Source organism: Lethenteron reissneri, chromosome 2 (genome assembly GCF_015708825.2).
Source record: "Lethenteron reissneri isolate LAM-NWPU_2019-01 chromosome 2, ASM1570882v1, whole genome shotgun sequence".
NCBI classification, from domain to species: domain Eukaryota; kingdom Metazoa; phylum Chordata; class Hyperoartia; order Petromyzontiformes; family Petromyzontidae; genus Lethenteron; species Lethenteron reissneri.
Genome location: NC_083780.1, coordinates 12,730,513 through 12,746,309, shown reverse-complemented (window position 1 = coordinate 12,746,309; position 15,797 = coordinate 12,730,513). Strand labels below are relative to the sequence as shown.

Below are 15,797 nucleotides of genomic sequence, written 5' to 3'. Positions count from 1 at the left end.
CTCAGCTCAACCTCTTGCCTCACCAATCCATAATCCCTCATTTGAAGCTATCCCTGACTGACCCCTCACCCCTTGCCAAACAATATGCAAAAATATGAACTTAGTGAAAAATCAATGTGACAGTAATTCCTGTAACGTAAAAATAAATACTCGACCACGGCAGGATTCGAACCTGCAATCTTCTGATCCGAAGTCAGACGCCTTATCCATTAGGCCACGCGGCCCTGCACGGTAGGGGAGCACCCTCCTGTGAAGAGTCTTGAGAGTCTGTTGTTCTTCTTTTAAAACCACAGTGTATCCCTGCTCGTATGAGGAAACCATTTTGAGCCTTCAGTCAGTGGTGCAATTTCCACATACCCGTAGCGGCGGCGCACTTATTTCATTCCGCAACCTGATAAAGGCCATCACAAAACCCCTGGTGGAGTTTAGTTGAAGGCTGACATAAAAATATAACTTTGAAGGCCGTTTGTCAAATGGCATTGGCCACGTGGCCAAATTGTTAAGGTGTCTGACTTCAGATCAGACGACTGCAGTTTTATAATTCTCCTATGGTTGGATGGAAGTTGAAGCATCTTTTTTACAGTTTCTGTGTTTTCTTCCAACGCAATTAATACAAAGATAAGAAATCGTTTCTCACACTCCTCTCTTTTTCCTCACCAAACCATAATCCCTCAACTGAATCTATCCCTGCCTGACCCCTCAGCCCTTGCCGAACAATATGCAAAAAATTAACCCGTAAAAACAAAGTTTTTCACTATAAACCCTTTATATGCGTGGCGGCTAGAGTCCTCTCGTCCTCTGAATTGAAATGGCTGCCACCTATGGGTCAGATGATTGCCTGCCATCATTAAGCAATTGGTAATTAAATATTTTTAAAAAATTCCTAAAAAGTGTAAAGTTATGGAAAAAAAATTCACGAAAATAAATTGTCATGCACAACGAGTCTGTGTGCAAAATGTCAGCCCGATTGGATCACGGGAAGTGGGTTAAAAAACGACCGAAAGATTTTCCCGGTCGTAAGCGCGCAAGCAAGCAAGGATTTAAAAATACGAACTTCGTGAAAATTCAATGTGACAGTAATTCCTGTAATAAAAACTAAATATTCGACCACGGCAGGATTCGAACATGCAATCTTCTGATCCGAAGTCAGACGCCTTATCCATTAGGCCACGCGGCCCTGCATGGTAGAGGAGCACCCTCCTGTGAAGAGTCTTGAGAGTCTGTAGTTCTTCTTTTAAAACCACAGTGTATCCCTGCTAGGATGAGGAAACCGTTTTGAGCCTTTGTCAGTGGTGGAATTTCCACAGACCTGATAAAGGCCATCACAAAACCCCTGGTGGAGATTAGTTGACGGTTCACATAAAAATATAGCTTAGAAGGCCGTTTGCTCAGGGAATTGGCCGCCTGACCTTATGGATAAGACGTCTGACTTCGGATAAAAAGACAGCAGTTTCAATTCCTCCTGTGGTTGAATAAAAGCTGAAGCGTTTTTTTTACTGTTTCTGTGTTTTCTTCCAACGCAATTAATACAAAGATAAGAAATCGTTTCTCACACTCCTCTATTTTGCCTATTTTAATAAAAATCTAATTCTTAACAAACAACAATATCAATGTATCTGTAATTTTGCCAGCTGGTTTAGGGCACCTAATGATGACATCACTTCTACAGTGTTCTTGTGAGCAAGGATAGCAAGGTTCAGCGACTAAATCTCGAAGTGTGAGTCAGAGCCAGGGGTCGGCAACCTTTCAAAGAAGACAGAGACATTTTTTTGTTATTCCTGTCTTTTACTAAAATACGTAGACCTACTTGTACACAAACACAGCACGTTTCCTGCAGATGACACATTCTAACTTAAATAAACACAATAGGAGATGGAATAAATTGTGTCTATTTAGTCGCCCCACCCACCCCCTTAGTTATTCTTTAACAATTCAGTTTGAATCTACATTTTGTCGTCCCCAAGACATTCCATAGTCACCCATTCCCTGCCAGATTTAATACATTATTTTAAAGTTAAATTGTTTAAGTTTTAATTCTTCTTTTACTGCCGCCCGCAAGGGGGCAGCTAAAGAGCTGTATCATGCGTCTCCAGAGGCTTGTTTTACGAGTGCACAGCATATTGAAACAGTTGTTGAAACCTTTTCATATTCACTTCCTTGACCATCATCTCACACTGAACTCTTACTTAACTCTGATCCGTACATCTTGATAAACCTCTAACTTCTCACTTTACCCTTAAACCCATTACTCACCCCTTTCTCCAACCCCAACACAACGCCCTGCCTAACGCCGAACCTAACCCTAACCCCAACTAATATGAACTTATCTTTAACCACACCCTATGACTGAGCTCAAGCTATTGCCTAACATAAAACATAATCCCTCAACTGAATCTATCCCTGACCGAGCCCCTCACCAATTTCCTTTCATCATGGAAAAAGATTAACTTCATGGCAATCTAATTCGTATGCTACAGTAATTCATTGCAAAAGCTACGAAATATTCGACCACGACTGGATTTGAACTAGCAACGCTTGAGATTCAAAGTCAGATGCCGTATCCATTAGGCCACGCAGCCCGGCATGGTAGCACAGAGTCTTCAGTTTAAAATGTTCTTCTTTTGAAACCCCCAGTGTCTCCCTGCTCGAATGCGGAAAACGTTTTCACCCGTTGGTCAGCGGTGGCAATTCCACATTTTTTACGACGGAACGCAAGTTATTTCGTCACGCAACCAGTCTTCGTTTTGATGTTGGCTTAGATGTCAAAAATGTCGATGAAGTTGACATTTTTCTCTGATTGCTGGTAGTTTGTATATGCAGGTTGCTTGCGTGATTATTTGATATGGAATTAATTACTTTCCGTAATATTTGCGTTCATAATCATTCCATCGTCAGTTTCAGCCCGACTCTATCCACTGCTGGATGAAGGCCTCCCCAAGTCGTCGCCAAACTAAGTGAAAATTCAATGTGAGTAATTCCCGTAATGTAAAAATTAAATATTCGACCACGGCAGGATTCGAACCTGCAATCTTCTGATCCGAAGTCAGACGCCTTATCCATTAGGCCACGCGGCCCTGCATGGTAGAGGAGCACCCACCTGTGAAGAGTCTTGAGAGTATGTTGTTCTTCTTTTGAAACCACAGTGTATCACTGCTCGTATGAGGAAACCATTTTGAGCCTTCAGTCAGTTGTGGAATTTCCACGTACCCAAAGCGCGGGCGCACTTATTTAATTGGGCACCCTGATAAAGGCCATCACAAAACCTTTGGTGGTGTTTAGTTGACGGTTCACGTAAAAATATAACTTAGAAGCCCTTTTGCAGATGGCTTTGGCCGCGTGGCCTAATGGATAAGGCCTTCGGATAAAACCACAGCAGTTTCTGTATCGTATTTTTTACTGTTTCTGTGTTTTCTTCCAATGCAATTATTACAAAGATAAGACATCGTATCTCACACTCTTCTCTTTTGCCTATTTTAATAGAATCTAATTCTTAACAAACAACCATTTCAATGTATCTACAATTATGCCAGCTGGTTTAGGGCACCCAATGATGATATCACTTCTCTTTTGTTCTTTTGAGCAAGGATATCAAGGTTCAGCGATTAAATCTTGAAGGGTGAGTCGAAGCTGTTACAGAGGTTTGTTTTATTAATGCACATCATGTTGAAAAAGGTATTATAACATCTCCATATTTACCTACTTGCAATCATCTCACACTAAACTCTTAGCTAACTCTGATCCGTACATCTTGCTAAACCTCGAACCCCTCACTTTATCCTAAAACACATTACTTAGCTCACACTAACCCGAACACAACCTCCTGTCGAACTCCTAACCTCTAACCTAACTCCGACCCCACATAATATGACCTTACCCTTAACTGCACCGTATTACTCAGCTCAACCTATTGCCTCACCAATCCATAATCCCTCAACTGAAGCTATCCCTGACCGACCCTCACCCCTTACCTAACAATATTCAAAATATGAACTTCGTGAAATTTCAATGTGACAGTAATTCCTGTAATGTAAAAATATATATTCGACCACGGCAGGATTCGAACCTGCAACACTTCTGATCCGAAGTCAGACGCCTTATCCATTAGGCCACGTGGCCCTCCACTCATCCCCAACTAAATCATCTTACGGGTGGGAATGTTGAAAGAAACACGAGGCAAAAAGATCCGCTCAATTCTTTTCAAGGTTTCCATTTTCTGAATGGAGCCACCCTCCCCCAGTTCCATTTTGTGATTGAAACATCGCCCGTCTCCTCATTGGCCCGAGTCGCGGCGGTGCCCCCCCCCCCCCACCACTAACCCCCCCCCTCTACCAACCCCAACCCACCGCTCCCATTGGTCGGCACCCCCGAACCAATGGGAGGGCTCTGGTAGAGCAGGGCCATGCACGACAGACAGACAAATAATCCCTGGTGGACAGTGTGGAACTGTTGTTCCTACCAGTATTAATACAAAGATCCAGATCGTTTCTCACACTCCTCTCTTTTGCCTATTTTAATACAATATAATTCTTAGCAAACAACCATTTCAATGTATCTACAATTATGCCAGCTGGTTTAGCGCACTAATAATGATATCATTTGTACATTGTTCTTTTGAGCAAGGAGAGCAAGGTTCAGCGACTAATTCTTGAAGTGTGACTCGAAGCTGTTATAGAGGTTTGTTATATTAATGCACATCATGTTGAAAAATGTATTATAACATCTCCATATTTACCTACTTGCAATCTTCTCACACTAAACTCTTAGCTAACTCTGATCTGTACATCTTGCTAAACCTCGAACCCCTCACTTTATCCTAAAACACATTACTTAGCTCACCCTAACCCGAACACAATCTTCCGTCAAACTCCTAACCTCTAACCTAACTCTGACCCCACATAATATGACGTTACCCTTAACTGCACCGTATTACTCAGCTCAACCTCTTGCCTCACCAATCCATAATCCCTCATTTGAAGCTATCCCTGACTGACCCCTCACCCCTTGCCAAACAATATGCAAAAATATGAACTTAGTGAAAAATCAATGTGACAGTAATTCCTGTAACGTAAAAATAAATACTCGACCACGGCAGGATTCGAACCTGCAATCTTCTGATCCGAAGTCAGACGCCTTATCCATTAGGCCACGCGGCCCTGCACGGTAGGGGAGCACCCTCCTGTGAAGAGTCTTGAGAGTCTGTTGTTCTTCTTTTAAAACCACAGTGTATCCCTGCTCGTATGAGGAAACCATTTTGAGCCTTCAGTCAGTGGTGCAATTTCCACATACCCGTAGCGGCGGCGCACTTATTTCATTCCGCAACCTGATAAAGGCCATCACAAAACCCCTGGTGGAGTTTAGTTGAAGGCTGACATAAAAATATAACTTTGAAGGCCGTTTGTCAAATGGCATTGGCCACGTGGCCAAATTGTTAAGGTGTCTGACTTCAGATCAGACGACTGCAGTTTTATAATTCTCCTATGGTTGGATGGAAGTTGAAGCATCTTTTTTACAGTTTCTGTGTTTTCTTCCAACGCAATTAATACAAAGATAAGAAATCGTTTCTCACACTCCTCTCTTTTTCCTCACCAAACCATAATCCCTCAACTGAATCTATCCCTGCCTGACCCCTCAGCCCTTGCCGAACAATATGCAAAAAATTAACCCGTAAAAACAAAGTTTTTCACTATAAACCCTTTATATGCGTGGCGGCTAGAGTCCTCTCGTCCTCTGAATTGAAATGGCTGCCACCTATGGGTCAGATGATTGCCTGCCATCATTAAGCAATTGGTAATTAAATATTTTTAAAAAATTCCTAAAAAGTGTAAAGTTATGGAAAAAAAATTCACGAAAATAAATTGTCATGCACAACGAGTCTGTGTGCAAAATGTCAGCCCGATTGGATCACGGGAAGTGGGTTAAAAAACGACCGAAAGATTTTCCCGGTCGTAAGCGCGCAAGCAAGCAAGGATTTAAAAATACGAACTTCGTGAAAATTCAATGTGACAGTAATTCCTGTAATAAAAACTAAATATTCGACCACGGCAGGATTCGAACATGCAATCTTCTGATCCGAAGTCAGACGCCTTATCCATTAGGCCACGCGGCCCTGCATGGTAGAGGAGCACCCTCCTGTGAAGAGTCTTGAGAGTCTGTAGTTCTTCTTTTAAAACCACAGTGTATCCCTGCTAGGATGAGGAAACCGTTTTGAGCCTTTGTCAGTGGTGGAATTTCCACAGACCTGATAAAGGCCATCACAAAACCCCTGGTGGAGATTAGTTGACGGTTCACATAAAAATATAGCTTAGAAGGCCGTTTGCTCAGGGAATTGGCCGCCTGACCTTATGGATAAGACGTCTGACTTCGGATAAAAAGACAGCAGTTTCAATTCCTCCTGTGGTTGAATAAAAGCTGAAGCGTTTTTTTTACTGTTTCTGTGTTTTCTTCCAACGCAATTAATACAAAGATAAGAAATCGTTTCTCACACTCCTCTATTTTGCCTATTTTAATAAAAATCTAATTCTTAACAAACAACAATATCAATGTATCTGTAATTTTGCCAGCTGGTTTAGGGCACCTAATGATGACATCACTTCTACAGTGTTCTTGTGAGCAAGGATAGCAAGGTTCAGCGACTAAATCTCGAAGTGTGAGTCAGAGCCAGGGGTCGGCAACCTTTCAAAGAAGACAGAGACATTTTTTTGTTATTCCTGTCTTTTACTAAAATACGTAGACCTACTTGTACACAAACACAGCACGTTTCCTGCAGATGACACATTCTAACTTAAATAAACACAATAGGAGATGGAATAAATTGTGTCTATTTAGTCGCCCCACCCACCCCCTTAGTTATTCTTTAACAATTCAGTTTGAATCTACATTTTGTCGTCCCCAAGACATTCCATAGTCACCCATTCCCTGCCAGATTTAATACATTATTTTAAAGTTAAATTGTTTAAGTTTTAATTCTTCTTTTACTGCCGCCCGCAAGGGGGCAGCTAAAGAGCTGTATCATGCGTCTCCAGAGGCTTGTTTTACGAGTGCACAGCATATTGAAACAGTTGTTGAAACCTTTTCATATTCACTTCCTTGACCATCATCTCACACTGAACTCTTACTTAACTCTGATCCGTACATCTTGATAAACCTCTAACTTCTCACTTTACCCTTAAACCCATTACTCACCCCTTTCTCCAACCCCAACACAACGCCCTGCCTAACGCCGAACCTAACCCTAACCCCAACTAATATGAACTTATCTTTAACCACACCCTATGACTGAGCTCAAGCTATTGCCTAACATAAAACATAATCCCTCAACTGAATCTATCCCTGACCGAGCCCCTCACCAATTTCCTTTCATCATGGAAAAAGATTAACTTCATGGCAATCTAATTCGTATGCTACAGTAATTCATTGCAAAAGCTACGAAATATTCGACCACGACTGGATTTGAACTAGCAACGCTTGAGATTCAAAGTCAGATGCCGTATCCATTAGGCCACGCAGCCCGGCATGGTAGCACAGAGTCTTCAGTTTAAAATGTTCTTCTTTTGAAACCCCCAGTGTCTCCCTGCTCGAATGCGGAAAACGTTTTCACCCGTTGGTCAGCGGTGGCAATTCCACATTTTTTACGACGGAACGCAAGTTATTTCGTCACGCAACCAGTCTTCGTTTTGATGTTGGCTTAGATGTCAAAAATGTCGATGAAGTTGACATTTTTCTCTGATTGCTGGTAGTTTGTATATGCAGGTTGCTTGCGTGATTATTTGATATGGAATTAATTACTTTCCGTAATATTTGCGTTCATAATCATTCCATCGTCAGTTTCAGCCCGACTCTATCCACTGCTGGATGAAGGCCTCCCCAAGTCGTCGCCAAACCTCAGAGTCTCAAAATGCTCAACGATTCAGTTTACATCACTCAGTTGGAATTACACACACATAGCAACATAGCCAACCCCCCCCTCCTGCCAACTCTTGACCAGACAGACCCTCCTGCAAATGAGTCCCGAGACTCAGTGAGCCTTTCCTGGGAAAACATGCACAATGATGATAAGAATAATCGTGATACAAATTTCCATTGACCGAATAACGAGTGGCGAGCGTGCCTAGGTAGAGGCCCCGGACTGCCCACAGGGCAGCAGTCCATGGGGCAATTGCTCGGGGGGCCAGACCATTCCGAGGGCCCGGTGGGGGCCGCTCTGTGTGGGAAAATTGCAAATGTGATCAAGTATTTTTTTGATAATAGTTTTTTTACCCTTCTATCTGGCAACAAAACTGACACCCTTTTTTTACAAGGAGTCATGTTTGCATAGACCACAATACCTGCAGTCATAATGCAAACAAAAAACAAAACTCTGATAATGTATGCACTGTCCTTGAAGTTGATTGGTCCACACCCGAGACAGCTTTCCTTAGAGCCTCGTCTCGCATGGTGTTGGACCAGATGACGCCAAAAGGCGCACTGCAATGAGGTTCCAATGAAGTATTTTTTTAAAATACAAAATATTTTAATTAAAATAGTTTAGTACCTCTAATGTGTACGCTTCATTGCTTATTTACATTCTCAGTTGGCATCAAGTCCCCAAATATTCGGCAGCCCCAAAAATATTCTTCCTCACCGGCCTCATTTGTTTCTTGGAACCGGCCCGAAATGGACCCAATGAGATTGCACGGCAAGAAGTGCGTGACACGTTTACTAGTGGCTCGATTTACATCACAAACCTGGCTACTAGTACACAGTTAGTCGCACAACCTATTTACAAAAAAAATCTCTCCAAATTCGGACCGGTGTGGTTACAAATACCTGTGCCAATTTTTTTTTGTCCAAGTCCATCACTGCCCGAGTATGCGTACTGTGAGTGACCAATAGGACCCCCCCAACCCCTCCCAGGATCGTACCATTGAGCGCCAGCAGGGACGGAAAATCTCGGCAGTTGGCGACACCCGTTGAGTCGGTGGCGCACTCCTTCCACAGATTGGCGTAGAGGGTCGAGGTGGTGATGACGGTGCCGTCGATGGACGAGACGCGCCACTGCTCATGATGAACCGTGCTGCAGGCCAGCAGCCACCCGGCCAGAGCCATGAGGTACGCGGGCAGCTCCATCGCTGTGAGCGCGTCTGCCCCTGGCACCTCAAAGTCGATGTTATGAACAGGATGCAGAGGGGGAAAAGGGGTCGTTCAAAAGTGAATGTTAATCACGCAATCTGCTGCATCTTGCCTCTCAACTCACTCCACAGACTCTCCTGCATGTTCCTTCTCAACTCACTCTACTCTCCTCCACACACTCTCCTGTATGTTCCCACTCAACTCACTCTACTCTCCTCCTCACACTCTCCTATGTCTCCCGTCTCATTTCACTCTACTTCCCCCGCCACGCACTCTGCTGCTGCTGCAACCGAGGCTTCGTATCGAAGTCCCCAGTCAACCTTCGCTTAGTGGGACGTCATTCTCCTCTGCAGCTCCCACGGTCTTCGCTTCTCTTCCCCCAGCAGCCCGTGCTGTCCACCCCCTGCCAGGCTCAACACCTTCCTGTTTTCCCACTGCCTTTGGACCGACTGCCAAAGCAAAATGACGGTGTCTTGACATGCAGTCACATTTCGTTGCCTTGTAAATCCACATGGCAATTGTTAATACGGCCAGATTAAACGACGGGGGGTGGTACTACTAATATTGAGTAACTTCTCACACAGAGAAGTGTTGGAGAACACACGCTCTACGTAGCGTCAAGCCGGAGTAAGTCCAGACACTCCGGAGGGCACAGGAGCGGAACTCTGCAGGGCAGGACCCTGCCAATTTGAAAGAGTGTTAGAAACACAGCCGCGGGAGTGATCCATCCTATAATCCATCCGGTGAAACAAACCCGACTCCATAAATGTTTTGACTCCATAAACCCAGTGTTGTACTTCACGCATGGATGCACGCGTCCCCCGCGATTTTGCCGTCCGCACCGTGCCCGATCTCATTAGACCTCGTGTTTAGGTTGGCGAGTGCCTGGCTTAGTGCTCGGATATGGACGACCGTCACGCACGAACCGTTTGTTGCGGTAGGGCAGCAGAGTGTGGTGCAGCAAAATCCATTGTTGTGCTGTACTTACCCGCGTCTATGCCCCCCCCACACACACACCACTCCGCCACCTCGCACTGAGCATCGTGGTGACGTTTGGTCAGAGACCTGGGAATTAAGGGCCAGAGCCAGCGTTCGGCAATCAGAGCTGTATCGGAGGCGGCAGAAGGCAGCAGTCAGTGGCTCTGGATGAAGAAGAAAGACCCCAGCTGGGCCCCAAAGTGAGAGGGCCGGGAGATATGCAGTCAACAATGCTTGACTCAGGGAGGAGGACACCCCTGCCATGCATAGTCCCATGGGATGTTGGCTATCAACAACAAGTCAACTCCTATGACTAATTGGGAATGGGACGCAAGCGTAGGATTGATCACCCTGTCGCTGGCCGCCTTTGGGGAGGGTGTATAGTATGAAAGGCCGAAACACCCTAGGAACCAAAGGTTCACTACTGACGATGCGCTCCCCAAATTTCACCAGGCTCATTGTTCATGAACTCTTGGAAGTGCTTGCACAAAGGATAGTAACATCTCATCCTGTGTTCTTTGGAATCTCCACGACCTGCACAGAGTGGGGGGGGGGGGGGGCGAATTCATCCAGCAGTGGATTGACAATGAGATGGACATTTACCTTTACGGACAAGTATTGTCATTGGCTGCCTTAACCCAGCAGCAGGTGGCATTGTAGAAAGATAAAGATGACCACTATTCTTGCATTTGAATATCCTGAACGAAAAAAACACGTGAAATGCAGCGCTGTGTGAACGACCTGGGTGTCCGCTGTCACCGACCCTGACGCCAGCTGTATATTTGCAGTTTGCATGTTCACTCTCCCCGCGGTCGCGTGGATTTCTCTCCAGTGTGGAAGGCAGGCTGTACTCCGCTATTGGCAGCAGAGTGCCGTCAAGAAAAAATATATTGGACTGTACTGTCTACGCTCCTCGCCTTGAACCCGTGCTGGCCAGCGTGGTAAAGCGTGCTCCATATAACTCGCTCCACCTTGAGGTCCAGGAGTGGGTTGACGTCCTCTGCACTGGCTGCAATAATCCACGACGTTTCGGCCACAACGGCTGCTTGCGTTGTGGCCGAAACATCGTGAGAATTGTTTTATTATGTTTTATTTTATTATTTTATTACTTCCCTTCTACGTGACTTTACCGAAAGAACCAAGAAAAAAACCACATACAGTCTATTCTCCTAGAACGCTGCGGTAGTTGTGTTGCTGAAGAACACCGCGTTATGGGAAGATCGCGTTATAATGAATAATCTATAACACAGGGGTCAAGCACAGTTCGCGATAACGCGTGAGATGCGTATGCCCCTGGTTATTCCTACTCGCGCGACGTAGTTTCTGTTCACTCAATCGCGTTATATCCAATTTGCATCCGAGTTATAAAAAAATAAATGTGTTCCCTAATACTTTCGTCGCGTTATATCCAATGAAAACACGCGCTATAGGAGAACAGACTGAATATAGTGAGTATATATACACACGCATACATCTATAAATGCACCTAAATACAATACACACGTATACACACACGTGCAGAAACACAACACAGACAAATTTTGATTTAAAGCTCGTGACTGCAGGGATTCATATTCTTGGCTCTTTCGGTAAAGTCACGTAGAAGGGAAATAAAAAAAAATTAAAAAAAATATAAAGCAATAAAATTCTCACGACATTTCGACTGCAATACAAACAACCATCATCAGATGTGAAATCCACAGCAAGAAAATTTGAAAAAATTAAAAAATATATTGCTGTGGATTTCACACCTGATGATGATTGCTTGCAGTCGAAACGTCGTGAGAATTTTATTGGTTTAAATTGTTATTATTTTATTATTTCCCTTCTACGTAACTTTACCGAAAGAACCAATAATACAACACGGACAGTTAGCAAGCGAACGTATGCATACACACAGATATCTACACAAGGACACGTATGTACACATGCATGGACACATACACACAGGCACATTGATACGGGCATACTCAATTGCAGGTGAAGTCACCATGGCGCTTGTGCCAGGCTAGGTGCACCTTGAGTCCACGTGAAGTGGCGAATGCTCGCTGACAGGAGGTCACGGGATAGACCCAGGTGCAATGGGCTGAATGACTGAGATGACTGACACCCACAGATATCTACTTAAATTTCTCATTTAAAGCTTTCGTGACTGCAGGGATTTATCTTCTTTGTTCTTTCGGTAAAGTCACGTAGAAGGGAAATAAAAAAACACATAATAAAAAAATATAATAATATAATATCATAATTATTTTATTATGCTTTCTTTTTATTATTTTATTGTTTCCCTTCTACGTGACTTTACCGAAAGAACCAAGAAGATGAATCCCTGCAGTCACGAAAGCTTTAAATCGAAATCTTAGAGAGCAGACGAAGAGGCTGTGGGACGATGGAATCAGCCCGCGTGCAGGTGTGCTCTCGATGCGATTGTTGATGATGATCGTGGTGGTGGTGGTGGTGCTGATGCTATATTTGTATTTAATAGTGAGTGAGTGAGCGCGTAAAAGCACGTTACCTGGAGTGAGAGGAGTCTCAGTCGAGCCTGAGTCGTGCGCGTGCCCGGGATCTCCGCCTCCGCTCTCGCATTGAGAGAGACGCACGCGCGCACAGGGAGCGCGCTTGGGTGCGCGCGCTCCCCGTTAATTGAATAATTATGGGGGGAGGAGGTGGGATGTGGGAGGGAGGGGGGGCGAAGAGTGCGGTGTGGGTGGAGAGAGGTCTACGAGGTACGGGCGGGACTATTGTGATTTGTGTGTCTTTAATTTATGTTTTTTTTTCATTGCAAGAACTTTTCAACATGCTTTGGTTCTTTCGGTGAAGTCACGTAGATGAAAAATAATAATAATAAAATGAAAATAACTAAATTAAATCACGACGTTTCAGAGGCAACACAAGCTTCCGTCATCAGGTGGAACAGCCACAGCAAAATTACTGTAGTGAATAATTTTTACGGGGCTGTTTCACCTGATGACGGAAGCTTGTGTTGCCTCCGAAACGTCGTGATTTAATTTAGTTATTTTCATTTTATTATATTTTTTCACCTACGTGACTTTACCGAAAGAACCAAAGAGTATGGATCCTTGCAGTCACAAAAACTTCAAATCTATAACTTGTCAACAGTTCAACGATTTGAACAATCCCATGGCTTCCGTGTGCTGGCGAACATTCCGCCACCAGATGTCCATGAGCTAAGACATCAACAATTCACCTCGCCGCCGACTCGAGCCCCAATGTCCCCTTCTGGGATCGCTCTGTCCCCATCCTAGAATCTCACTTGGATCTGGAAGAACGCCGGCGAACAGAGTGGACGTCCAGAAGAAACACCTCGTTCGAGACCCAATCATCACACCTCCTGGCTTTGACATTCCTCCTCCTCGAAGACACTGATATAACCAACAACCGCAGCAAAACATCAACAGGCCGCTGCTCACTGTAAACTATTTTTTTGGTATTTTATCAGGGAAGGTCCACTGAGCTGATGTAGCTGTTTTTCAGAAGCGATCTGGCCCCAAATTTTAACTCAACGAAGTGGCTCATCATGTGGAAATTTGCAGCAGCCGAATGCTCTAAACGCGTGACGTTGATTAAATATGTGGAGGGGAAAACCGGAGGACCCGGAGAAAATCCACACTACCACGGGGAGAACATGCAAACTTCAAATATACAAGCATCAGGGTCAGGATAGAAACCACAACCTCCTTTATACTCTGCGAGGAAGATATCTCAGCACTGTGGCGCCCCATCTCATTCATGAATTGAAAGGAAAACGCAAACTACAGCAGCGCGATTGTGTCCATGCATCCTAAATTGTGGACCACAAAGTTAATCCACCGCAGCGTTGCGCTCCTTCAACGGAGGAGGTGGAGGAACAGCAACACGGCTCTCTCTCTCTCTAAATTTGAAGCTTTCGTGACTGCAGGAATTCATACTCTTTGGTTCTTTCTGTAAAGTCACGTAGGTAGAAAATAAAATAGATCATGACGTTTCGCGCGCATCACAAGCATCCGTCATCAGGTGGAAAAGCTGATGACGGACGCTTGTGTTGCGCCAGAAACGTCGTGATCTATTTAATTTTATACCTACGTGACTTTACCGAAAGAACCAAAGTGTACGGCTCTCTCTCTCTCTCTCCCGAAGCCCCTCTCGTCGTGGCGAGCAGCACACCTCGACATTGGCATTTAGCTCCTGAAAATGTTGCCATACGCAACAGTAAAAGAGAACACGTCTCAATGCACTCCGTGTCAATACACGGCTAGGTGAGGACCTCCCCACGTCGCTGTCTGGTCGTACGCGGGTGGTTTGTTTGACCACGCTTGGTCACCACGCTTGGTCACCACGCTTGGTCAGAGTGAGTTGCTGAGAGAGGGGGGCGGGGGGCTGGGAGAGAGCAAGGTCTGTTCAGACATGACTCGCCATTGGTGTTAGTTAGACATGTCCGGGAATGGAACTCTTTGCTCAGATGGTCGATAGCCAGAGACAGACGCCGTTGGACATTGGCCATGAGTGGGCTTGGTGCCAGGGCACTCTGACCGGTCAGTGTCGCCGTGGCGTCCAGACAAATAATACGTTGCCATGATATTTGAGCTTGACAACGTATTATAATACTTTAATTTTAATACTTTTATTATATAGCAGCGTCATTCATGCCAACAGCATCCCACAACGCTGTGACATGAATTATATATTAGGACCAAAATCATATATATGTGGTTGGCTACGCACAGCGCGAAAGGAGCCCAACACAAAGACAAATACCCCCGTGTAGCCTTAACAGACTGTAGGGGCAAGTGCTGTCAGCGAGAACCTATGAAGCCCGGCACGGCACACGAGGGGGTGGGTGGCCAGCACCACGCCCGGCCGCTTTTGTCTCCCTAATGGCGATGTTTACACATCGTACCAATTACTCATTTGAGGCTAAGTCGACCTAGGGGAGGCCCAGTACCAGTTCAGATACTCGTCATTGGTGTTGGGCGTGAGTGTGAATTGAACCCGGGTCGCCAGGTTCATAGCGCAGCGCACTCACCACTACACTACCGCTCCCCACAGCACGCACACATTCATACCGAGCAAATGAAAACCACGACTACCAAGCTGAATCAAAAATGAATAAACAAATTAAGAAATTGCACCAAAGAAGAAAGCACAAATAACACAAAAGTAATTATCAAAACAAATAAATTAGTCCAGTATCTGTTAGAGGGCACACACGCGCGTCTCCATCTGCGAAGGAACTTTAGGAATTGTAAATGTTGTGATACATGCGAAGAATTTGGCAGGATGATGGATATGTAAACCTGTTTATTAATCAAAATACCTACTAAAATGTTGCCCTGCTACAAGTCACATGGTGGGTTGTGTCAGTGGAAGTTTCCACACTTTTTGTGGCCAGAGATTGGACGAGGAAGCACCTCGTCTGTCGCATTTTCTGAGAACCTGTGCCCGTACCTTGTGTATCTATGAATGGTTTTTACTGGTAGTAACCTCCTGGTTACACCAACCCACAGGGGATTATTGTGTCCGTCCGTCCGTCGTGCATCCAAAAATTGGAGGGGTGGGGCTGGGTGGAGAGGGGAAGGTGGGGAGGGGCTGGGTGGGGAGGGTGGGGAAGGGCTGGGTGGGGAGGGTGGGGAAGGGCTGGGTGGGGAGGGTGGGGAGGGGCTGGGTGGGGGGGGGGGGCTGGGTGGGGAGGGTGGGGCTGGGTGGGGGGTGGG

At 45.1% G+C, this 15,797-nt stretch overlaps 1 protein-coding gene and 6 non-coding genes across 8 annotated transcripts in view; all 7 read right to left on the bottom strand.

The window, feature by feature from the left end:
• LOC133343752 (claudin-10-like) overlaps positions 1 to 12,674 on the bottom strand; it is a 40,961-nt gene extending 28,287 nt beyond the window's left edge. Inside the window, exons 1-2 of one of the 2 annotated variants that reach the window (XM_061553544.1) lie at positions 12,602 to 12,674; positions 8,901 to 9,132 (exon numbers count right to left, since the gene is read on the bottom strand). In XM_061553544.1, coding sequence (XP_061409528.1) covers positions 8,901 to 9,105 — 205 coding nt within the window. In that variant the 5' untranslated portion in view covers positions 9,106 to 9,132; positions 12,602 to 12,674. The remainder of the gene's footprint in view (positions 1 to 8,900; positions 9,133 to 12,601) is intronic. The other variant, XM_061553553.1, reaches the window with a different exon arrangement.
• TRNAR-UCG (transfer RNA arginine (anticodon UCG)) lies at positions 152 to 224 on the bottom strand. Its single transcript has one exon. It is a non-coding gene; the product is annotated as a tRNA-Arg (tRNA).
• Positions 1,105 to 1,177, bottom strand: TRNAR-UCG (transfer RNA arginine (anticodon UCG)). The gene has a single exon. It is a non-coding gene; the product is annotated as a tRNA-Arg (tRNA).
• TRNAR-UCG (transfer RNA arginine (anticodon UCG)) lies at positions 3,002 to 3,074 on the bottom strand. Its single transcript has one exon. It is a non-coding gene; the product is annotated as a tRNA-Arg (tRNA).
• TRNAR-UCG (transfer RNA arginine (anticodon UCG)) lies at positions 4,043 to 4,116 on the bottom strand. The gene has a single exon. It is a non-coding gene; the product is annotated as a tRNA-Arg (tRNA).
• TRNAR-UCG (transfer RNA arginine (anticodon UCG)) lies at positions 5,081 to 5,153 on the bottom strand. Its single transcript has one exon. It is a non-coding gene; the product is annotated as a tRNA-Arg (tRNA).
• Positions 6,034 to 6,106, bottom strand: TRNAR-UCG (transfer RNA arginine (anticodon UCG)). The gene has a single exon. It is a non-coding gene; the product is annotated as a tRNA-Arg (tRNA).
• Positions 12,675 to 15,797: the final 3,123 nt, after the last annotated feature.